The following is a 26,148-nucleotide window of genomic DNA, read 5'->3' as shown; positions in this document are numbered from 1 at the left end:
TGTGTATGTGTCTGCGTACTGTCATAAATCATTTCTGGTTCTCCGAGGCTTCACTACTAAACCATTCCTCCCTATCCCCTATATTACACGGCTCCATTAGACCAGTGCTGAATAGCTGACGTAGAGCGCGAGTTCCCAACAAACTGCCCCCTTGCTTCGTGGTACTTGGACAATTTTAATTGAATCAGCATCCTTCAAACAGCTCCTCCAGCCCACGAACAAGCCCCCAACGCGACAGGCACCAACCACGTTGATCTTGTGCGATCTCTCTGGCCTTCCCCGTGTGTGTAACCTTCCCTTGCAATTCTTCCAGCCTTAGCTAAGCTTATCGTAACGATCCAGTCCAGAGATCGTTTAGTCGATGCAGAGATAATTCAATCGAGCGCCGTTGCGATCGAGATTATCATAATTATCGTCGATTATCGTGTTTTCCAGATTGCTACGATCAACGCTAACGATCTTTATGACAGTTCTGGAAAACGGTTCCGAACGGGATTTGCAAATGGCAGAGGCACTCCGCACAACTCTGAGATGATAGATCGATGGAAGAAAGCGACACGGCGACTTTGCCTTGGACAAATGCCGCCAGCTCACAACTCAGCTCAACATAAACACAAACAGAGATCTTCCTAGCGTAGGGGGGGGGGGGGGGGGGAGAGAACAATCAGTTGCGTTGTTTCGAGTCGTCGTTACGACTCGTTTCGTTCGTTCTCCAGATGGAAAGCTCTTTTAGTGTTGTACCGATCATAACGAGAAGTTTGACCTCTCGCCGCCGTGTCGCCGTGTTTGTCGTCGCAGTTCTGACAGGACGCCGTATATATAAACGGATCTGATGGACACGATTTAGTAAGTGCGCAAAGGTCTCGAGATGGATACGGTTGAGCCGTAAATCACCTGTCCACGTTAGCGCTCTTTAACGCATCGCTGTTGAAAACTACTCCACCGCAATCGGTTTCCACATGACACGAGACACAGCTTCGGCTACTGGTTTTTAGACAAAGGCACTCCACAAAGATCACTCCAAAGAAGTCAATATTTAAGGCTTAGCTTTCTACGCGTTCTAAGGTAAGCGCGCGCGAGAGGGTCTACCTGTCAAGTTCGAGATGCTTCTCGGCAGCACCAGATGACTGGTGGAATTGTTCTGATGTGGCAATTGAAGACATTCCTGCGACGACACTCATCGGATGGACCACTTTTACCACCGGTTCGTACATCCTTCACGTACGTATGCGTTGGAATCCAGCTCCACACACACACACACACACTGCTCAGCAAGCTGACCTGATGGACAGTTGCCATCGCTTACCGGTGCCAACAACAAAGCCGGTGACTTGATTTCTTCCCGCCCCATGGGGGAAAACAGTGAAGCCAGACACTTCAGGAATTCTTCCGCACCGAAACTCGAGCTCTATGACGAGTGAGCCCACCGGCCCAGGGCCGGGGCCTTCTCCTCGTGGGGAGCTCTGGAAAACATATGCTCCCATCCGGACAGCGGGACAGTGGGAGCATCTTGTGCTGAACAGGAGCTGAAAAGGGGACGCACAAAACACATCCCCGGTCGAGCAAACGCAACGCGCATCGCCATAATTGTCAGGTTGCTTGCTGCTGGGCTGCTCAATTCCAGAAGCCCGCAAAGCAACGCTCGGCTCGGCATTTATCGTCAATTAGTGATTGCTGTTTTTATCACCATCATTAAAGTAAAAAGATCCGCACACTCGATGTGTGTGTGAGTGCGTGTGTGTGTCGTCAACGGGTTTCTTAACAGTCTTCTTAACAGGAGAAACAGCTTCAACGGGCTCAAAGCGGGAAGAGCAGAGCAGAGCAGTTTTGTTGAACAGCTTTTAAAGCACCATCACACACACTCAAAAAGGTGGTTCGGTTCTCATCGACTCTAATCGGTTCCGAAGACGTCCTCTCTCTCTAATGACACAAATTATTCGTGTTTTTAATTAAGCTGAAAATTAATCGTCCTAAAGTCGACCGTGTCCTTTCACCTTGCGTCCATGCTGGTGCTGCGCTTGGTGGCATTCAAATGGTGTCCGTTAGTGACGTTGCTCTTCAGTTTTATGGCATCCTCAAAATGGCAACTGACCTTATCGAGTGGTGTTGTGTTTCATATCACCACCAACAACAAAAAACAGTCCCCCTGAGTAGTGCTTTCACGTCGGACGATCGCTTGATCATTGTAATTTGAGCAATGACCACCTCAAGCTTCTTGAAGTGAATCGCACGATTTGTTGTTAAGCGCAATTATTCAAAAACCGCATCTGTAAGTGGACTCACCGATAAGCACTACTCGTTAAAAGCCGTATATGAAGGTGCTTCAGGTGCAGCCACTCGTTGCAACGGTTCGAATCTGGTTGAGGGCCCAGGCCAAGTCCGCTCTCTTCATTCACACCAAGTGGCGGTGCACATGCTGATAGTGATGTATTTTGTTGATTGGTATCGATAAATCTCGATGCTGGAACTGTAGCCGCGGCATAAAACCAGTTCCACGATGGTATGTCCATTTTGGACGTCGATGCCGGCTATTTTCAGTGGAGGTCGCTCAAGACACTTATCATCGCACGGGGATTCTTTTCAATCGATGATCATATCGATGGAACTGTTTTCAGGCTGCATTGGCTAGTTTTAGTGCGATGGTGTTTCGAACATCTGGATAATTAATCTCACTTTATTTTAAAATGCTACGGTACATCATATACATCATGTATGGAAGGTCATTTTCCAATTCAAAAATCCTTCCAAAAGCTTTTTTATTTAATACTTTCAATAGCAGGGATATCTAAATGATATTAAAGGTAATCAGACTTGCTTACATCTTGCACGAACAACCACGCTTCCCAAGTCCAAAGAGGACACAAATCCAACAGCCAGACAAGATGTAATTATAAATATTGATCCATCCATCTGGCTCTTCCACCCATTCCACCGAATGAAGCGTGAGAGATGAAATAAAGGGGATTTATGAGGACCATGACACATCGCACCTGGAACTCGAACTGTGGAACTGTCTATGGCAGAGTAGCCAAAGGGAACTAACGAACGCTGACCAGAACAACCATCATACCACCGGGAGCATACTGATGAGTGATGTACGGCAAAGGTAAAACAAGATGATGACTATCGCCCCACATCATGCATCACACGAGTTGCACAAACATTGCCCCGAAGGATGTGTCTTTTCCGCAGGACGACTGATATTTCGCAAGAACCGTTTCCAATTAAACTTCCGCATTCCCCTTCTCCCCATCCCGTGGTCTGGTTGAAGTCGTTCGATAGCGGCACACTAGCCAAGGGCTACCTCGCTTCTATGCGTAGCTTTCGTCACGTAACCACGATTGAAATGCTTGGCAGGTTGCATGGGTGGTGTGAAAATTCAATTAAAAATGTTTTTGGCCCAAAATCGTGCGCATAGCGGTCCTTGCGTAGTGTCCAGAGAGAGAGAGAGAGCGCGCAGGAATCGATTTTGATGGGCAAATTAAAACACGTTCCCGGTGGCAGATGGAGAGCAATTAAAGTGATTTTAAAATGTTACTGTAGTACGTGTGCTGTATCGCAACTCGATATGGTTTATGGGCAAGGGCAATAGTTTGATAGAAAATATTGGAATTTTCATCCAAAGTTCATACATTGTGGAAATCACGTGCATGGCTGAAGTGAGTTGAGCTTGAGTTTGAGTTGTGATGGAACTGAAATCCAAAAGGTAAGCTTTTATGCTGTTCAAACTCACCCCTCAACAGTAATGTTTGCTCATTATTGTTTCTGTTCTCAAGTACCTTAATGATGGACTAACGTCTCAAAATCTTAAGTAAAGACTCGAGCTAAAAGACCACCGAGCGATGTTTACAAACGAATCCCGTCTCCCGCCATTAAGCATTCAACCAAGTTGTGTTTTATCCTCTTATTGACCTCTTGTCGTTGCTCTGGGAACGACTCTACTTACAGCCGCTGCTTGCCTTAAAGACCGCTTAAATATTGTCGTCTCTTTACGTCGTTGATAAGTCGTCAAGTCGAGAGACTTCTCCCAGACCGTAGCTCCACCTTTACGCTCCTCGTACGCATATCCACCATTAAAATCGATGTCTATCGAATACGACATAATCTTCCACTCAGTAACTTCTTTGCCGACTCTCGGGTGGAAAAGACGCACCAAACGAAAGAGGGGAGTTCACACATTAATCCTTCCTACTTCACGGTGGCTTCTATGCGCTTCAAACGTTCTACGGCGCTCACTCACACATTACACGACGCTGCTGCAAGCACTATTTCATGTTTTCATTTAATGCATACTCGCATCGAAACACACTCGTCATTTTACATACATTCAAGCACCAGCGCACCTGAGTGAAGTACCGTGAGCTGTTTCGGGCGCTTTTAAAATGTACCCGAGGAGCGTTGCTCACACGGTGGAACCCCATGTTAATGGTTTTAACCTTTTACCGACCCGCGCATAATAACCTATTTTCCACCAATATTACCGACGTCTTTTCCGCTTTTGGATAAGCCATTTCCATCCCGGCACCGTTTGGCCCGCCTCGACGTCAACCGAACCATGTCGAGGCAAGATCAATCGAAGATGTGCGAAGATGCCGATCAGGGTTGTGGGATGGGAATGATGATGATGATGATGATGAAACCGATGATGTAGGTGGTCATATGCAATGTAAACCTTGTACGTACTCCCGCCATCTCGCCCTTGCTAGAATCAATCAAATTGGATGCTGTAATGAGCGGCAATTTGCTCGCCCATACGAACCAAACCCATCAAAACCCAAGCAATCAATTAGGGCTTCGAAGATGGCAGCAGAGCTTGCAACAGGTATCAAACGAGACATACGGTTCTCTGAACGTAGTGGTTGTAAGATCGTGAGAAGGTAATTTTTTCAACTCTGGCGGTAATAATTTTATATCATAAGCCATATTGACAATATGGCAATGGCGCAATTAACCTTCGATCGGTTAACTCGAGGTAATAATGCTTACTAAAAGCATTCTGGACCGCCAATGGGTCACATTCGATCATAACAACTCACTTTGGACGAGGCAAACATTCTTCAAGGGTGCCGTCTGGTGTCAAAAGAATGGATGGCGCAATATTGGAGCCCTTTCAATCATAACACACCGGCAACTATTGAGGATAATGTCTTTTAAAGTCGTTAACAATTGCCTTAGCGACAGATGCAGTGCAAAGACTACGTTTGAAAACCATCGGGCGCGCGCGCTCGCCTGCTGCAATTCGCAATAGGAGCACCATATAAACACGCATTAAAATAACCATTTCAAGTTTTGCGCAACCGTTGTTACGATGCACACGGTAAGGTGGAATGCGCAACCCAAACGCACCCAGTGCTTTTGATCATTTGAATATTTATGATCGCTGCACCGGAGCCGCCGGACGGTCGAAGAAAACGGGGCTACGAGATCTTAAACGGGACGGCATCGGGTATCTTCCGCCCAGAGCTAACCATCGCTAATAGACGTCGAACTGAACGAGCTAATTTATTGGCAATTCGCAAGGAGTTAGAGCGCTGCATTATGAATGCAATATGAGGGAAGGTCGCCGATGCAATCAGTCGCTGTTTTATGACGGCCACGAGGCAATACGATCGTTCAAGCGCAATTGTAGCTCTTTGTTGTCGTCGTCGTCGGACGAGGTTCGCCCAATGCCCGCACCTCGAAAGACGCCAGCAAACCAAAAAAAATAGGTGAAACACCTTCCATTCAATTAACATTCAAGACACGCATTAGTAGATAAACAACCGCCTAAAAATACAACGTACAGAAGAAGAAAGGTACAGACCCGAGCATGAAGCATCGCGGAATTCGCAGTGATTACAGTGAATCGATTAGCAAAAGATCATGGCTGATCATGCCGATCATCTCGTCTTTCAAGTACGCACCGATCAGCATCATGACAGAAATGTTCATCGAAATAGGATCTAATGATCTGTTATGGACACCACCATCGAAGCGAAGTCACTCGTCACACTGCCACAACGAGCTGATAAGTGGAAATGTCCCGAAATGGACCGCTGGGACCGGGCGGGCAGTGCGTTTGCATAATGTCAACGGTTTAAGGCCGCATATGAACCACCCCGCAGCCCGGCCGGTGGCCGTTGTGGAATGTTTGGCATTGGCTTTAGGGTGCACAGTTTACAGTGTGTCCCTCCGTCTGTGTTTCAAGGTGTTTGCTGTGTAGAACTTGTTGATTTATGGGCTAAATGCGAGCGAGCGCACGATCCTAGGCACCGTCGAGTGAACGGTGAGAAACGTCCGGCTGCTACCACTGACGTCCAAATTCAAATCAGCTACCCTTGCACGGAACGACATTCCAACACTTGCGCTAATATCTGGCTCGTTCACTCGCAGCATCTGGGGGGAACTGAGGCTATGCAAAACGATCTACCCTCCGCCGGGGTGACATTTCGAAACGAGCACGATCGTCGTGATGGACTATGATTAGTGAGCGGCAGAGTGTACTGATACAATGTTGAAGTGTTCGACTTTATCCGCGTAAACTCGACCCAATTGATAGCTGGTGGGAGCCGGAATGGGATTCAGCTTCCCGTTTCATATAGGAAACAATAAATCCTCAAACGCTTCAATCGCAATCGACTTTGCCCCGGTCACAGATTGATTAGATCGTGCACCGTTTCGGAGACATCTGGAACGAACTCCGATGTCAACGAACGAATATGAAGGCTGGTCGTGTGCTTCTGGGATTAAGATCTCCTCTCTTATTCTAACCCCTTCAGAGCTGTGTCTGTGTGCGGCTCGGTGGTTTTGTTTTTCTTCCCTTCCCGATCCACTTCAGTGGCACACACAGAGACGTCACAGCAGAACCTGTTCTGCTCCCGTGCTCTTCCCTGTCTCCAATGACCTGCCAATCAACGGCCGAGAGACCAAACGTTTGTGCATTCCTTTAGTCGGCATTTGGCATCGCGGCAGCTGACTCGCTGTGTGCATGTGTGTGTGTGATTTTATTTTTACACCACCGAAAACCAGATTAAACGGGACTTTGGCGCGGCGGACCGTTCTATTTTGGCAACAGCATGCTGTGTGAGCGGCACGGGTCGGGAATCCGTTATCAAACGCGAGAGACAAACGCTTGGACGGAACCCGCTGGCATTTGGGTTCATAATCACCACACGCGAACGGTGTCATCTAACGACTCCCGCAGGACTGCAGTGTTTCGTTCGGGGAGAAGCCGTAGATTGAGGCGAGTAGGACGTCACAAACAATGCCAGAGGACACAATGCATGTCCACCATTCATCGTGGTAAGTACTCCGTAGAGACAAACATAAATAAAGCTTCCACCAGGTGCCACCATAATGACAACTCCATCTCTCTAACTTAATGTTCTTATCAGTCCCCGCAGAATACGTGATAAACGCGCTGGGAACTCCAGCAAAACTCTAGGTCACGGCCATATTTGCAGAGTTTCATTAGGGTTTTATCAATTTGTTGTTCCTTTTATATTTTGCTTCACACCTCTGGTTGAGATTAGCTTATCCGATCGTGATACGATATTAAATTATTGACACTCCGGGAGGAAATATAACACCCGGTTATGAAACCCGGTACAGGCTCACCAGACCGAATCTGGTCGCATACAGGTGTCTGTTGGTCTAAAACGAACACAAAACCACCTGAGCTAACAGAGAAAGAGAGAGAGAGAGCGTGAAAAAATGTTTCAAATTTAATTAAATCTCAGTCCGCGCCCCGGAACATCCCAGCTCCAATCTCGGGGAGGTCTCGGTTTGTTTCAGAAGGGAAGTTCTACCTCCACTTCAAACGTTTATTCGGCAGGTGTTGTGTTCTGTTCTGCTCCCCGTCTCTCGTCACCCTCTTTCGCTTTGGATCCGATTACCATTTGGAAAAACACGACCGAATCAATCTAATTTCCGGCTTGCCTGCCCGAGCAGTTTTGAGAGTTCGAGTCAGGTCATGATTTCCGGTCCAATGAATACCGTGTACCTCCCGTGCTGATCGAAGCAAACTCGAAAATCGAAATCGGAGCAGGATGCTTGGATGCAATAAAATTTTGAATCCATTCCCGAAAAACACGCTTCCGATGCACCAACGATGCAACGATGTTCTGTGATTGTAGCCAGGGATGCCCTACAGTCATCGCTGTGTGGGATTGATTTCACCACGCTTGTGTTTCTGTGCCTGTGACACGCAAACGTAGTGCCAGTGGCTGTCGACTCTAAAGACTGACCATAGCTGTTTTGAATACAATATAGAAGTGTTCAACCTTTCGGTTTGATTCCTTTGCTGATCACAGGCCACTGGCACCGGGTTAAAACAAATTAAGTTGTTTGTGTTGTGTTCGCCACAACAATCTAGTACGAGCGAGTCCTTCCCACAATCATTCGTCAGGTGTACATCAAACGAGAATTTAGAAGAGATGAGTAAAAAACACATCTACGTGGCTACCCACAGTACACACAGCACACACACACACACAACCCACTAAACCATCCCGTTTTGCGCTCGGATGCTGATTAGTTGCGACTAGTTTGCATTCTACCGGCAAAGCACCCGAATCGAGAAGCACTAACGAGAGGAGCACGGGATTTTTTGCGGTCAATGATTATATGCTACCGAATCGACCGAGTTGAATTCGATACGGCCTCGAGCCCGCCAAAGGGGGCATAAATAATTTGCGGTACTTTCAACCTGCTATCTATTCCCACAAACTTCTAGCAGCGAGGTTCTAAGACCTCGCCCGTAGATGTTAATTCCCAGCCACAAAACCTCTAGATCTAGGCGTTTGCCGTTAAATGTTGGTCAACAGAGTTTCTTGAAGCACAGCCACAGGAAGCACTACGAGTGCAAAGTTCTTTAAATTGGTACGATTCGGAGCCGGTGCCGGTGTGTTTCGTAATCAATCCGAAATGGGTTTGCCAAGGCAGGGAATGTGAGAACGTATGCGCAGAAAAGCAGAGCTCTGAATTCCAATTTCGTCCATTACGCTCTATCGCTCTGATCATATGGTCTCTAACGATTTGATCAAATCTAGAGCTTACGTTTCAAATTTCCATCCGGTTTTTGGGAATGGTAGTCTTAAAAAAAGGGAAGCCCCCGGTGGCTCATTTTACCTTATCCAATCTAGAACTATTCCTGATACAGAAATGTACGGGGCACGCTCAATTGCCGTCCTATCAAATCCCCGCTACTCCGCAACTTTCGGGTGGCCTCAAACGAAAAAAAAAAAACGAGCCATCCAACCTTTTCGGACAATGAAGTGTTCTCTGTCGATGGTGGGGCTTCTTCAACCGTGATTTGATGTTTGTTTTATGAGCGTGTTTTTATGTACTGGGGTTTCTCTCCTCTTTACTTTGCTCGAATCGGGCCTAGTGCCCAGTGTAATCAACCTGGGCGGTAACGTAAATGTTTACTTTAGTTTTTCGATCAGGAAGAAGTTTTTTATCTTTGATTCGGGAGGGTTGTCTACTCCACACCGAGTAAAAGTAAATGAAAAAGCAGAGCAAAGGGTTATTTATCCCCCGAAGACGATTCAAACTCTGGGAGTGGGGAGTTGTGCTTCAGTGGAATCGGAACAGTTTTTGGGGTGGTCTCGGCAAGAGAGACGTCAATGACACATTGACGTGAATCAGACATGTTCAAACATCAGAGAATGGAGTTAATTGTCACGAGTTTGTAGTCGCTGTAGTCCCACCAAACTGACCTTTGAATTGATCCCTCCGAAGTGCCACAACACAATTGTCCGTTTCACAAATTGAAGAAGTGCAGCAACGGAGCGATGATGTATAGAAGAATAATGTTCTAAAGATGATAGGTAAGTGCATTTTTGTATGATATTCAAGGCCAAACCCATCATTTCACCGTATAAAATATTTCCACGTCATCGTACCTTTTCACGACCTCATGTCATGAGAAGATCCAACGCTTAGGCTCCGGCGAGATTCGAACTCACGATCTCCTGTTTACTAGACAGGCGCTTTAACCAACTAAGCCACGGCGCCGCTTGCTTTCCCACTGCCTATCCTTCAATATAAACTCCACTCCAACTACAGCTCGCATGCGTGCAGTGGACCGACAACAGCCTCCCTTTTCATAACACACACGCGCACCCAAACCAGAACCAATCCCACCCCAAGATGACAAGGGATAAAGTGAAAGGGAGCCAAAAATAAGCGCCCCCCAAACGCCCCACCCTTAAAGGCTGAGCTGTTTATTTACCGACCAACAACAAACTGCTCCGCGATCGTGATCGTTCAATGGGATCGTTTCATTAGCAACCGGGGCCACCCCTGCTATCTTCATTTGTCCACCCGTTATTTATGGGTCTCTGTGTACAGCTAATATTTTGAATAAAATCTCGAGCATTACAGGATGATTTATTCGCGTTCCCACTTGCACACCCCGAACGAGAAAATGGAAACAAGCCAACCAGCCAGCCAGCCAACCAGTGTACAAAACACGTTGTCAGCGGGTGCCACAACTCTTCTGCCCGATCGATTCCCAATTAATCATCGATCGGTACGATATTTCAAACCTCTTCTTTCTATGCGCCCACCGTGGCCCGTTTATGCTGCCTGGTCCTCCGTGGGATGCTTCCCTCATGGGAGAAGAAAGCGAAACGTGTGTACGCGTGTGTCTCGCGGCATAAGGGACAAACCAAAGTCGAAATCTCAACCCTATCCTTCGTCGTTGAGCGGTACGCGCGCGCGCACACACAGAGGCGGCGAAAGTGGCGCAGCATCGCGGTGGAAAATTAATGACAACAATTAGGCGAAATCTCGCGCGCAAGCATGCATTCGGGGCTCCCCTTGCCCGCTCGCTCGCTCGTCCACTTACATGCTCGTTATGCTTATTTTCCCATCCAACCGGGAGAGGGTCGATTTTCCATCGCCCTCGGAACAAAACCCTCCCGTTTTGCTTTGACCGCGTGTGCCATACGCATCCCGGCAGCGAACAAGATAGCGCGAAAGAACTCTGCCATCTTCCTTTGCTCGGTGTTCCAACACGCCGTGGGACAGTACACACACACACACCTACAGAGACACACATTTTCTCGCATTTGTAGCCCGTGATTAACGACTAGCACGGCATATTTTTCTCTAGCGATTTATCATCACATCGTTCCCGGTCTTTGCGCTCTGTTTCGTCGTCTATCCGCTATCGGTTACTAGACTCGGGCTGCTCGGGCGGAAACGAGAAGAAAGTGAATGCATGGTGGCTCTCTCTCCGCTTTACGCCGCTTTACACCGGATGTGCAAGTGCAAGTGAGTTATGGGACACAATCTTCACAACCCAGTGGGAAAACAGAGCCTCTGTGCGCGATCAAACACTGCTTTCGTTTCGAGTGTTCGTGCCCAGAAGAAGGAACAGTATCATCACCGACCGAACAGGTGTCGAAGGGCGGCAAGAGCATGTGGGCGATATTTTCACCGCGCACCACCGCTTGTTTCGTGTCGTGAGACAAATGAATTATTGAATTTTACAATTTCCCACCCCTCATCAAAACCATCCCAAACCGAGCGTGAGGTTTCGGGTGTTTTGCTGTCGCCCCATTCCAAGTCCCTCCTCCTCAAAACCGTTTTGTATCACATCGCCACCCGCCGCGATGTCCGGTTGATGACCCTGAAAATTATACACAATCTATTAGCATAAATTAAGCCCCAAAACCCGTCCCTTTCTTACGCAGCTCCGAAGAAAAAAGACAAACGCCTAACGATTACCTCGCTCAATGATCGCAAGGGTGGTTTTTTGTGTGTGACTGTGACTGTGTGCGATGAGGTGGTCATGTTGTAACCTCACGAAGTTCGTAAAAAAGTGGTATTCTTTTATTGTCACGATAAAAAGCGGAACACGACATAACTCTTGTGGGGTGGGTTTTTTTTTGTTTGAAGTTACATATACATGCCTGCCCCGTGAAAATCAGGCGCGTTGTTGCGTTAAAACAAATCAATTAAAATATGTTAATTTCTTGTACCGGTGACATCGATGTAAATAAACGGTGCGCGAAGGGAAGGATGGAGCGTTATTTTAGTAACAGGGCAATTGGGTTGGGAAATGTTAGCGAGAGAGTCGATCTAGTTCATTAAGATGGCTGGGTTTAAGGAAAGGAATTTTAATCCTTTTTTCAACACAAAATTTCAGTTTTTTTCTGGCTATATTTCGTCACAAAATGGCATTCCTTTGGTTTGCCTTGGTCATCTTTTGTGTTTCGAAACTGCTAATTTTGAAGCAAAATATGTTCATGTTTAGGGTAATTTCTATCAACAAGAAATATTTATTTCTATTCTTTATTTTCTCCAAAAATCATACATGAGCCCACAACCAGGCGATTAGCAATGATACAGTTTTTAGCTCTATCTTCTCAACCAGTGAAAAGAATAACTCCCAAAACCTCAATACCCAAAACAGCACCGCAAACAAATCACCCATCAACCCACCGTCACGGGAAACCATCTCAAAAAGCAATAAAGTGGAAAAGCAATCGAACGTCTATTTACCCACAAAACCCAACACTAGCATTTACGGCGGGTTTAATTTTCTTCCAAAACAAACGTTCCCCTGCTCCCTCCCCGTAAACTCCTGGATGAGTGTCATTTTAATTGGCCAAACCTATTGGGAAGCTGGTTAAACTGGCGGGTTACATTCAAAGAGTGAACGGTATTGCCTCACGTCAGGTGGCGTTTGTGACTGCATGATGCCGGACATTATGCAAACAATCATCAATACCAAAAGCGTACCACGCAATTGCGCAAACGATCTACCTCCGGCTGCAGCATCCTCAGGCGGTTAGAGGAGGAGGAGGAGAAGGAAGAGGTAATCGTTTTTACAAAACAACGATCCCGCGCTCCTCCCGCCCAATGTGGGATGGTCAATATTTAGCGAAACGCACGGCCCTAGTGGCGGTGCTCCCGCAGCACCGCAGCCACAATAAATAAACCTTACGGTGATTAATTGTTCCATATTTAAATCTAAATTGCATCATAAACATCGGCCGGTCGGATGGCTTTCGGTTGCACTTGTGACCGATCCGGCCGGTTTCACCGTGGAAACGCGATTCGTGTGTGGGTAAACTCTACAGAGGTTACCCACGTTTGGGAGAGGGTGCTTGAATATGTCAAAACATTTCGCCCGTTCGAACGATAAGCGTGGCAAAGGTGCATTTTACGAGAATGTCCACCGGGTTACAGGGCGGGCAGGTACTAGGCCCGCAAGATCGAATGCACTAGGCAGGCAGTTGATGGCGTCATTTCTGTCCACTCGTTTCGCGAACCGTTTAGTGCTTTTTATACTTATTTCGGCATTAGCGTATTATAACTCTCTTGCTCGCTGTGATCCAACAACAGCCCAAGTACAAGTGCACTTTGCCAGTGCGTATGCACATTCGTTATGCACTTGTAGCTCATGCATTATGCAATCGGAGGCGGAGAGAGACCCGGTTTGCTGTGCGATCGTCCGCAGACCGTAGCAATCTATTGCGCGCGCCCAGTGGAATGCCATCTACTCAGTCCCCTCAAACAAACGCGACCACTCCTTCAGCGATGCATCACGTGAGGGCGATTTCACGGACCCAGTCGGCCATCCGGACAAGAATGTCGAATAATGAGATGTATGCCCAACCAGCGGCCTGGAGCACTGCGTGGAGTTGGGAACTGCGAAAGACCTAAACTGAGGCTCATCTCATCTGCAACGTTGCATCGTGCTTCGCGTAGCGAATGCAGTAGCGGTGGAATACGATGGTCAGGAACTATAAATTAGAATAAAGCATATCATATTACTATGATTGGCAATTTAGCATAAAACGTGACGAAAGCAGATAGGCCCTGAACACACACACACAAAATTAATGGTGAAGCGCGGTTTGCTGGTGGGTTTGCGCCCTTTGCTTAATTTTCTCTACCCTTTTGCTCTTGGAGGATTTATGATGGCGCATGAAAAGCGTTTGCGTGTGTTTGTCTGTGTCGAAATGTAGTCTATTCCTTGTTGTGGGAAAATCTATTCCCTTCAACATACCGCGGAAACATCGAGAAAAGCAATGCCAGACGGCGTCGTTTCTAAGCTTGCCAACTAACACAAGCATAGGTGGTTCAGTGGTAGAATGCTCGCCTGCCACGCGGGCGGCCCGGGTTCGATTCCCGGCCGATGCATACTTCTATTTTTGTTTTTGTCTTCAAATTAAGATTACACAATCGACGAGAATTAAAACATCATACTTCATCGATGTTTTTTGCCTTATCAGCGTACTTCAAGGCATGTTATGACTAATCTAAGCCCAAACCGATTAACAGTTAGCACCTTCTTATCAGCGCAGATTTGGTACTTTATGACCGAAATGCGTCTCTATCTCTCTCTCTCTCTCTCTCTCTGCGTCATGGCAAATGCTACGAGAGTTTAATAACCATGGATTAGGTTGTTTGATAATGGCATCACTGGCTATTTATATACTCATTCATTTAGAATGCGATGAAATTAAGCGAGCAAACATGGGCCGAAACCCCATAGCAACTCGTTGCTGCTACAAAAGTGAAGTCCTTTCTAGTGTTTGTTCCACTGCCCTTAAACAGACAACACTACTCCACAGTCAAAACGGTTCGCTCGCATCGCAAACGCCACGGCGCACCAGTGTGTGTCAGAATGTTTCATTTGGCAGAATAAATCAAAACCATGAAGTAGATGAGCTATGTTAACAATTACGCTTTGCTCTAGCGGAAAAGTCAACCCCCCCAGCCGCGTTCCTGCCATCCCCTTTTTGCTAAAACATAATCACAAAATTGGTGGAGCCTTCGCCCAAAAACCGGCCAACCGGACGAGAGAGCGGGTGAAACAAATTATACTTTTCAGTTGCAGTTGCAGTTGGTGCAAACACTGCTGCAACTGGCACCCTCCCTTCCTCTGTGTCTGAGGTCGCAATTGCACGAGACGAAGAGCTGCAATTTTAGGAGACCAGACAGGAGACAGGAGAAGACTAGGCTTCGTTGCGGTTTGATGCTACAACCATCTGCCGGCAAAGCTCACTCTGTGTACGACCCTACGTGCTCTCGCTCTCTTCTGCTCGAGGCTTTCACCATCATCACGCTCAACAAATCATGTTATTCCGAATGACGACACCGGAAACAAGATTATCTTCCTAAAAGTACCGCCGCCGGCAACCGACAGGATTTCTCGGATTGCAGAGAGTTGGGGTACACGTTGGGGCAATGGCAAATGTTTAGTCGCTTTAGTTGCCAGTGAGTTTAATAACGCTGCCCGCTCTGCAAACGTTGGAGGGGAGATGGGCTTTCACCCAGATTTTCCATTTCGCACTACAAAATGCAACTTGTGCAAAGACTTGGGGTATGAGGCATTCTGGATGAAGGAATGAGGGGTTCAGGAGTTCAGAAGTCAACCCAACAAGTCCTCGATGCACTTTTCCCCCATCCGCTTTGCATTGAGGTTTCGGTTTCGGTGGTTTTCGGACGAAGCCTTGGACCTTCCCGGGGAGGGATAGACCATTTCAGTTGAAAATGGCCAACCCGACCACCAGCCGACACGCGGATTACAGTTGATAAAGTAAACACGACAGCATAACATATCTCCCTCCCCACTTACTCTGTCAGCGTATCCATTGGTATAAAATAATGCCGCACGAACCTGATGGTAGCGATGTTTAATTCGTGTGTATTTATGTCAAAGGCAATAATTGGCCACTGAAGTAGCATCGGCTTATGCCGTTCGATTAAACATGTTACCGCGACTCCGCCAACCGACTCCACACACCAGGTTTCCCTCCTCTTATTCGTTACAATGTCCACTAATGGCTGGAGGCTGCCTTTTGGTGCCTTTCGTCCACCAAACAACCAAACATAGTCAAACAAAATCCTCACCACACTCCACGCTTGTTCCCGTACACCACTGCCGGTGCCGGTGACATTGGTTAGCGACATGAGGCTGCGTGTGTGTGTGTGAGAGAGCAGCAGCTACTAAAATTATGCTGTCCTCCACCACTCCACGTACGCAATGTAGGCGCACACAGATGTCAAGCCGATGGTCCATTCATTGCAAATTTCCGATGGTCAAACGGGTTGGCGCCGGCATCAGCATGGCGCCAGGCGCGTGTGGTTTCGCACACATTCGCCTGGCTCGTGGAAGCATTGCGCGCAAAGAAGAAGAAGAAGCCATGGAAGAAGGGACGCGGACGTGGAGAGATGATCTTTATTGGTTTACCAGATCGCTGATCTTTTCCGCAGCGCCACATTCCATCAGCGCGCGCGCGCTCACATACGCAAGCCAGTCGATCGGCCGCAAGCGCAAGGGTCGCGCACAAAGAGGCAAATGTTACGAGACGACACTGTCTGTTGGCCTTGTCAGCGTATCGATAATTAAAAAATTGTGTCCTTCCAACCTCCTCTCGCTCCCTGTCTCATTGCATCTCTTTTGCTATTGAAACATTAATGTATATGCAATATGGGGCGGGAGGGGGGGGGGGGGGGGCATGCAAATATTTTTAAAACTACTGACCGTTGGCAAAGGCCACACAAAAGGTGATCGTCAAGTACTGCTTGCTATTGAAACGCATCCTTCTGTAAGTTGCGCGTTGAATGCTATGGAAGCTTGGTTGAAGGTAGCATGGGGTAATGAGCTGAAGCTGTTGGATTCATCAGTTACGTTCGTAAATACATTTTTCAAAGAAAATATCTAAATAAGGTACAATATTATTTCATATTTCTTAATTCAAGTCTATTTTTTCCTGATTATATTAGTTTATCTTCATTCTTTATGTTTTTATTTTATGTTTGCTTCTTTTATTTTAAATCTAATTAGAGTCTTTATTTTTCCTTTAGATTTTTAGTTAGAACTATAAATGTTTTCCATATTTTTCATGATTTAGTTTGTTTTTTTTCTTTCCTCTTTTAAGATTTTCTTCTGATTGTATTGTAGTTTCGTCATCTTTATTATATTACCATTTTTCTTGTGTTTTTTGCATCTTACTAGTATCTTTAGTTATTCTTTTCGGATTTTCTCTTGCTTTCATTATTTGTTCTCATCTTTTTCTTCTTTTCATTTTCTTTTCTTGATCTTTTCTTGATGTTATTACTTCTTTTTCCTTTTTTTCTTTTGTATTTTACTATTTTTTTATTGATCTTTCTATTGTATTTAAGCTTTATCTTTTATTACTTTCCGCCTCCCCTTTACTACTTTTTTGTATTTTTCATAGCGCTTCAAAATTGTGTCGCACAAAACATTTAATTTTAAGCTCCGATTACATATTTCAAAATCCATAAAAAGGATCCACAATGCTTCCCAATTCCCTGCAACTGGAATAAATTTTCCTTCAGCATTTTGATACATTCAGTATTGCTCATTCCTTTTTTTACCGCACACCGATTCACCGCTAATGTTACCCATTAGCGTGCACCAAGTTATGAATAGGTACCATTTTCACCCGCTACACATCGCTACACTTACGCCCACACCGCCCACTGTCGAGGACGGCGAGGGGACATGGTGCGTGGCAAAATCAATGTGGTCCATCTATCGAACAATTATACACTCTAACAACGGTCGTTGGCAAAACCAAAATGCAACATGCACTCGATGCAAAAACGCACCCGAACCTGTCACGGTGGGGGTGGGAATGGGTGGGGGGCTGGATGGGACACACTATAGCTATAGTTGTTCGCGAGAGTCCATTGCAACTCCGCATCGTGGTGCGTGTGTGTCATGCGAGATGCGTGATAAGCAACACATGGACCGGGGCTCGACAGATGGTGCCGTGTGCGGTGGCTTTGGCACTGGTGCAGTGGTTTCAAATGACTCCATACTGTCGTGCATACGAACACAGCATCCCACCGCAAGCAACCCAACCCACCCACCGACCGGTTAATGATCGAAGTGGTGAATTATTTTCATCTGACTGCTTGTAATTAAATGCCATCGGCACAAGAGCAGCTGTTGCAAGCGCGTCGGGATGATGAAGGGCATACATTGGTTGTGTTTCTGTGTGTGTGTTTGTAAGTGCATTCAAGTGCAGGTTGCAATTGAGTCGAATGTGGCGGGGAACGGGAGTGCGAACCACGCCGGTACTTGCTTTGTTAGTCGTGTCATATTAAACAGAGCATCCGCTCAATACCCCTGAAGCCCTAGATGGGTCGGGTTTTGTGATATGCTTTTGACATTATTCAAGCATCGTTGACGGGTTAACAATGGATGGGCGAGTTTCCTTTCAACATCTTTCTCAACGCAACAAAAAAACAAGCGAGCTCCGTGCTCATTTTATTCAACAGCTTCGTCCACCGTTCGCGACCGTTTCTTTTCGAGCGACTCATTATTGAAAGTGAAATTTATTCAAAAAATGCCTCAACGCTACTGTGTACAAAGCCGCTCAAAATCGTCCCATCATCTGCATAATTACCGTCGCATCGGCATCGGTTCGGTTTCGTAACAAAAAAAAGGTGTGAGAAAATGAATCACTGATCAGGCGTGGGTCTCATCTTAAGCCTCCGCCGTCATTTCCATCACAATAACGACGCGAACGGTATCATTTCCCATCCCAGGTCTCGGGTCCAAAAGGTGAGCTAAGGGAACGCGAACCATGTGACAAACACAGTATCTTCCACACCCTATGTCACAAGCGCAAGAGGGGGAAGAAAGAAAACAAAACGAAACCCATCTCTGCGCCCCCGTCATTATCATCATCACAAATCACACCATCATTTCACCCGGCGGCCGAACGGAGTTCGAACATCGGCCCCGAGAACTGATGAACTTTAAATCGTGAGCGTGAGCTCACTCGTCTTCCATTTCCCAGGGGTGCGCGTGTGTTGTTTATTGCGCTTTTTTCCCTAAACCAAATGCCCCACTGAGGACTGGTGAGTAGTGTGTAATCTATCGGATTTGGACGGTGCAACATAAAAACGATCGCGAGTCGCTGGGATGATCCCCGAGAGGTGGAAGTCGTGGAAATGGCAGCAAGATTAATGCATTCCCATTTATCACACGCATGTACGACGCATGTTTAAGCGTTGTTCGAGCAAAGCAGGCGAACCATTTTCCGACGATCACTATTAACACGATCGCAGGAAGGAAGGCGGGCGGGTATTTCGATCCAGACACGATCATCTGGCATTGGCAATGTCACTTTCTCACAGCCTTGTTGCTTACGAGCGTTTACAGCTGTGCGAGAAATTCATATTTCTCCAATGTCAAGATCTGGGGCTCAAGATCGGATGCACGCATAAAACGCGCCCCTCCCACGTGAATCATGTCTTTGGGTTTTGGGGAGGAAAAAGGGGAAGAGTTAAAGAGCTCTGTGTGTGTGTGTGCCAGTGACGGAATGCGGATTAACGGATGGTAAGCGTCACTGTCCGAACGAGATCGACGCGGTCAGAGGAATCTTCCAGACTTGTTGTGGAAGATGTATAAATGGACACAGACTCACCAATTTACATACGATCTCCCACACTCATTCTTCCACAAAATCTGGACATCGGCAAGGGTCATTGACTCGGGGAAATTTCACAAAAAAAAAAATAAAAAAAGCGCTCAAAATACTTCCCAAAAGAATGTGTCTTTCGAATTGATTTGAGTTTCATCTCCAAGAAATAAACCAAAAGCTGATGAAAAATCCAGCTTGTCCGTGGCCCATTCTTGGGACTCGAGCCGCACTTGACAAGCCGAAACAGAACACACAGCGTATTTATGTGTGTGTGTGTGTTGATCCGTGTTTGTCCAGATATAAGCTCATAATTCATTGTACAATATTTATTTTTACTTTTCCACGGTCGTCTCTCAGTCGATTTTCTTTCTCCCGAGCGCACGGTAGGCAGCGGACGGTAAACATTTGCTCACTTTATCTACTGGTGCTATGCTGCTGTACAGTAAAGCCAGAAGGTGGTGGTGGGTTTCTTTAGATTGGTGGAGCTTGCCGGAAGACTCCCGTAGTAGCCCGATGATGATGATGATGATGACAGTCTCCACCATCCGCCTACGGGAGTTGCAAGTCCCGCCGAGACAGGTGAGTCGGGGCCCCGGGTTTTAGCTGCTTCAAGTCTTTATCTTATTTTCCCTGCCTCTCTCTCAAAACATTGCTCATACAGACACTGTTTGGATTCACGCTAAAAAGGTCAACCCCACAGTTTGCCCACGGATACACACACACACACGGGGTCTGGTTCATATTTGTTGTTTGTCTTACGGTTTAGGCTCAAATATTTTCTCCCCGCAAACGCACAAAAACCCACACGGTGCAACGGATGCGGTGCCGATGGGCGTAGGACAAACACACCAAGATAGATTGAGACGTGGCCCGGGCTAAGTGGCCAAAGCGCTACCTAATGTTTGTGTCGCGGCAGTTATAATTGATGGAAAATTGAATTCGTGTCTTTGGCGGCTTAAGTCCGCGCGCAAAGCTCTTGGCTGTTTCTCGCAAAGGTAGCGACTTAACGAGGGTTCTTTCATACATTGTATAAACGATGTCGGGGAAATCTGCATTTGAATCAGACGTTAAATCCCTCGCCTGATAGTCGTGCTTGTCTGTTTGGTATAGTGTTGCTTTCTGGAATACTTCTCACCCACTTCCTGTGCTCTTTTATCGGCTGCTCTATTCTCTTCCAAAATATTCTTAAGACTTCTTTTCAACAAGCTCCCGAATTCCCGTATAACGATCCCATTGTAATGGCACGTAGAGCCGTCCGTACAATGTAGCTAATCACCATTCGCATGACAAACGATGTGACTCGCCATACAAAAATGCCAACATTTTCGAGGTTTTCTTTGGGAGCAGAATTCAACAAACAGAGCTTATAGAACCGGAGTCGGAGAGTGGGGAAGCATGTATGATGCTTCTAAGCCTAAAACGCTACGAATCATTACGCGTCAAAGGACTTCTGGCGGACACCTTCTTCTGCGTGTCACGCATCACGTGAAACGCTGCTCACAATGGAATAGTTTTTTTATTGTTCCCTTTGATAACCATCCGCTCTTAAGAGCATTGAGTGGCAAAAGACCTGCAAACTTACAGTACGTATGCCATTCAATGCCGGTCTGCCGAAAAAAAACAGAACTTCCACCCATTCTCTCAGGAGCTTTCTGCGTGTGTCTTCGTAAATATTTAATGCATCAATTTTACGCTCAATTTCAAAGGCCTTTTCAAACGAGGCGTGTGTCTTGCTGCCAAAGCGGAAACCATATTTGCGTACCGCGACACATGGGTAGGTCGTCCACGGTTCTGGTGCGGTTGAGTCGCTCGTAGAGTCATCTCCAGGGGCAACACCGTGTGTATGTGTCTCTTTGCCGCTTGTGGCAGGAACAGCTCTTGGTCGATTTTAAAAGGCAAACACTTCGCCAAAACACTCCTACACCACTGTTGCTATTCCATCAACGCCATCTTGAGAGCGCACTACACGCGCATCCCACATCCCGTCCCCCGGCCAAGGCACGCTGGCTAAACAAAAGCGCCCTCTAGCGATAGTATCGCTTCCACGATTCGGAGAGTCGGTGCAAACAATAGAAGATGGCGAGCCGGTGCAAAAACTGGTGCCACACATAAATCAATCATTCAAATTCACCATCCTTCTCGGGCCGGGACTTTACATTACAGCCGTTCCGAGGTGCGTAGATATGCTACAACCGAAAACCTTTTCACAACGTAGTTCCTTCCGCAAACATCAGTCTTTTGAAACCGAAACCGCACACACCAGACACACCGAGGCACACACACGCGGTGAGACCACCAAGTCAATCTAAATTTATGAATGGTAAACATAGACCCACTCCCGGTTTTCTCGAAAAGGTATTGGAAAAATTCCTCATCATCTTCACCGGCGGACGCGTGCCTTTAAAAAAACCACCACAAATACACCCACCAGAGGATATCACTTTTCGGGACAACAAGAAGGGAGGTTCCCGCTGCAAAACATAATGTAAACATGCCAATTCCATTTTCATACCACCGTCGGCGGCTTCTGAAGTAATGCCGCTGATGCTGCTGCACACGTGTGTACACGTTTTGCACGCCATACTATGTTGCAACTTTGTTGCGATCGTCCAAGTGTTGGCGAAAAGATACATCCCGCCGTAGTTGAAGAATTCCGCTGAATAGTTGCCAACACCAACTAAAGCATTCTTCGCTCACCAAGAGGAAGGGAGGGGAGGTAGTTGGCAGACGGAACGATTGCAATCACCAGCTGATGCATTCAATTTAAATCAGCAACGCATTTTAATTGAACCTGGTCAGCTCCACTGTGCGACAGTTTTTGTCAATCATCCTCTCTAATGCTGTCTGGCTCCGAAGTGCGATCGATCTAGGCAAGAAGTACATCAAGATATTCAATCAGTACAGCAGTACCATCATCCCCTGCGCCGTACAAGAGAGGATCAATTTTAACCACCGTCGATCGATGATCATCGCTTCAACCACTGGTTAATAGAATGCAGAACTCCATTACCGTACACGCCCGCATTCATGTGGTGCCGAGGTGGCCGAGTCGGCTGCCCGAGAGACAATCTCGTTAACGACCGTCATCTCCGTGTGCCCATAAAGGCGTAGAGAACGCCACATTTTTGTGCCGTTCTGGTGCGGTTCCGAACTGCTTGGACGGTGCAACACACAACTCGGGGCACCACCGCCTAGGTGGGCGTCCTTGAGTTGCCTTGAAATGCCCTGGAGCACTGAACTCACAGATTCGAGATGCTGTGTGTGCTGCTTGCGCCACATCGTCTTTGGCGAACCCGCCTTTTTGGTGCCGTGTTTTGCTACCGTACCCAAGAGATCTCTTCTTCGCTTCTCCCCGCTCGTCAACCAACTCGCTTTCGAAAAACAGTAACTGCCGGGTTAAAACTGGAAATAGAACTACGGGAGCTTTACCGCGACGGGCGAAAGAAACGTTGTAAACAGATGGAGCACAGTGTCGTCGTAGGTAAACAGTGTCCACCTCGTCGGATGACCTTGACGTAATGGCAGCTGCTTTATCGGGCTCGCAGTCTTTTGCTAGACTCACCGCTTCCGCATTCAACGTTGCTCACTTATACAGCTTGTTACGTTTAATGGTGCAAGATCACCCGAGAAGAGAAGGTTCACTAGCTGCTTGTTCCAGCCATACGACCACGTTCCACAGTAGCTTGAGTACCATTCTGTTCACTATATTTTGAAAGGCTTTTGTCGTTTGTCGTTCGCTTGCACAATAGCCTGAATATCCCAACGCAAGTCTGCAAGGCTCTGCGGCGCAGTAAATGTGCTCCACTTGCTCCACAACAAGCCTAGACTTCAACAAGAATAACAATCCACATCCTTCCTGCAGCCCCGTACGGTCGTACCAGCAACAGCGTGCCCCAAAATTGCCCACTCATGATTGTGATTTCAGGGCTCCGGGCGTGTTCTTTGTGCTGCTGTCATTTGCAAACCGTTACAAAGTTTGCACGATCCCCAAGGGCGGAGCAGATCGAAACGAGATCACACTCTCGTGGCTGCAGATGGTTTCTGCAAATCATGGTAAAGGTATTCTACCGATCACAGCCTGGTTGAGTAGGCTGTTCTCGAGGCACTTCTTACATTTGGCGACCGTCTAAAAATGCAAGTAAGCACAGGTACATTAGGCAATGAAGCCTTCCCCCCCCCCTCGTGATTGAATGATAATATTGTTACAGTTTCTTTCACGTTGTCTTTCGGTGTCGGCATGTGCCAAAAACTGAAAACGTTTCAATCAAGGCGACTGGCTGGTAGATAAATAGCCTGTAAAAAGCTTCCTACTTTTTGGGCAATGTTACGGCAATTAAGCTTCAATGTAAGCCGGGTTTCAGCAGCGTGTTTGCAAGAAGCGATAAAATCTGCTCCATTAGTCGTCCCGTGTAGTAGCTCGGAGTTGGTATTGGTGGTAATCCCCAGGGTCTTAAAATATCAGCTTCCAAGCGAAAACTTTCCCGCAGCAGCTTCTAGCAGCCACACTCGATCGCACTAATCGCTGATACCGGGGACACGATAATCCAATCAATGTGCAACGAAACACGAGATTCTTAGACACTGCTCTAAATCCAATCTGCCAATCTTGCACAAACTCCGGGTAAACCCGGAGACGCCACAAACTTTGCTTCGCGCGAATTTTCCACGAAGTTTAACGCGCGAGTGTTCCTGTGTTCCGCACCGACGAGTAATGATCCTACCCACTTCATATTGACGTTGTTTGCAACGAGTTTTGCACCATCTTTACTCCCATTTCATTACGTTACACGCCCTTACGTTACACGCTGAAGCTATGCCATCCGCACCAAACAGCGGATGATGTCGACGAGGTACACATGGTCGTGTGCATGTGCCAAAAACTTTTCCCTAATTGCATTTCATCTCACACTGCACGCTTGCTCAACGGTTCGATGAGTTGCCTGGAAGTTGAGTGCAGAAACGAAATGCATTTCTCTCTCTCCTTCCTTACTTTTCCATCCCAAGTAACACGCATCAACGCATCAACAAATCCTCATGGATTCGTCAGTCAAAACTTTCCAACTACGGAAATAGGGGCAGCCTCGTTGTTGCCAGCATGGAGAGATTATGCCGACACGAGATTCCTTGGAGTGGAATTTACACCGACGACATACACCGCACGTGAGCGTATGCTGGGAAAAGCTTCCAAAAACATGTCACTAATATCCCTGGTTGCTAGGTTTCGCCATCCGGCATGGTGACTGAAGGATGTACGCAACAGTTGCTGTCAATTAGTTTGATGGTTTACCGAAAGGACGTACCATCCGTGTAGATTCGAGGTTTTTTTCTGCTTTCAAAATTTGGATTTTTTATAGCTCTTTGATGGAAATGGAGTTTACCAGCACGTCCAACAACAAAAAACCACTACTAAGAGCAGTCGACAAATTGTGAAATAATATGTCTCGCTGTCCAACTTACCGGAAAGTCCACCAGATATTGAAGCACATCGTGTTGAGCCAGAAGAACGCAGCCAGGAAGAAGAAATGCATGGAGATTGCTAAAAAGAGAGAAAAAAAACAAACAAAACACAAAACATTAGATGAAAGCGAAACATTAACGTTGGAAAAGGGTAGAAAGTGAAAGAGGAGAAAAAAATACGCGAGTTAAGCTGAATGTCCAGCGCGTTTGTTACGTTTCGCTTGTTGGTCGCTCCTCAGTGGTCCATTGTACGAACTAGGTAGGGCGCTCGAGTTGTTTCCTGTTAATGCCCAGCTAAACTTCAACGCATCGCGTGATGTGTTTTTCATTCTTCCACCCCATCCAACGTCACAAGGTTCTTTCAAAACAATCTTCTTTTATTTTCAACCCACCACAGCTCCTCCAACGGGGGGAGATGACCATTTTGAAGCAAAACGGAAAGAGCTTTTATCTTGCAGATCCATTCCCGGGTCTTTTCGCTCGTTGGTTTTGTTTCATCGTTCACTTTTCACTGCTTTTCACCGTACAACAGCACGGGGCGTTGGAGTTTTACACAAGCCGGATGTGCGAACAATCTTTTCACAATAGGTGTCCGGACGGTGTCTGTGCCATTGTAAGTTTTCCTCATACTAGTCTAGTTAATGCCAAAACAAACAAAAAAAAACAACATAATTTTCCACCCACGTTCAAGTCCGTTGGCAAGACAGCGGCGAAATTTGTTACAAAACTATTATCCCTCTCGAAAAAACGGTAAGGACTTGTTCATTAGCAAGTTACGCTAACTGCCATGAGTAGCCATGCTGCCATGATGTCATTCCACCTTCAATAGAAGGTCCGGAAATACGAACTAACATTAAGCTCCACCCAGGAGCGTGGTCCACTACAATCGAGCCCCTTTCCGCTGCGCTGCGTCATAAAAGAACAATTTAGATTATGGAAAAATGGTCGCGACACCTTTGCCACCTTTGGCGTACTACCTTCCTCCCTTTGTGACATACAACACTGGTCTTGATGACTATTTTTTTCTCCTGAGAATGACTCGCAAACTCGCACACTGCAAATCGAATGAACTGGAAACGGGTGCGCGCGAGTCGCTCAGTGCTGTAATTAAATCTCATTAATCATCAAGACCGCCGTTAGATCACCGGATAGATCGCACCAGGCCGGTCGGTTGTAATTAATATTGACAATTTCTGATTGACGAGTGTTTCTATGCGTACCGTGCGCGGACCATGCCCTAACCGCGGCGGAATATCTATTCGATTGCATCGAAACCACGCGAGGA

At 46.7% G+C, this 26,148-nt stretch overlaps 1 protein-coding gene and 2 non-coding genes across 5 annotated transcripts in view; 1 reads left to right on the top strand and 2 right to left on the bottom strand.

The window, feature by feature from the left end:
• Nucleotides 1-26,148, bottom strand: part of LOC120955577 (probable G-protein coupled receptor Mth-like 1) — a 156,992-nt gene that overhangs the window by 58,613 nt on the left and 72,231 nt on the right. For all 3 annotated transcript variants that reach the window (XM_040376573.2, XM_040376574.2, XM_040376575.2), the window contains exon 4: nt 24,864-24,942. In XM_040376573.2, coding sequence (XP_040232507.2) covers nt 24,864-24,942 — 79 coding nt within the window. The remainder of the gene's footprint in view (nt 1-24,863; nt 24,943-26,148) is intronic.
• Trnat-agu (transfer RNA threonine (anticodon AGU)) lies at nt 9,923-9,996 on the bottom strand. The gene has a single exon. It is a non-coding gene; the product is annotated as a tRNA-Thr (tRNA).
• Trnag-gcc (transfer RNA glycine (anticodon GCC)) lies at nt 14,069-14,139 on the top strand. Its single transcript has one exon. It is a non-coding gene; the product is annotated as a tRNA-Gly (tRNA).

Source organism: Anopheles coluzzii, chromosome 3, assembly GCF_943734685.1.
Source record: "Anopheles coluzzii chromosome 3, AcolN3, whole genome shotgun sequence".
Classification (NCBI taxonomy): Eukaryota; Metazoa; Arthropoda; class Insecta; order Diptera; family Culicidae; genus Anopheles; species Anopheles coluzzii.
The sequence above is the reverse complement of the archived record's forward strand: the minus strand, read 5'-3'. Positions and strand labels throughout refer to the sequence as shown.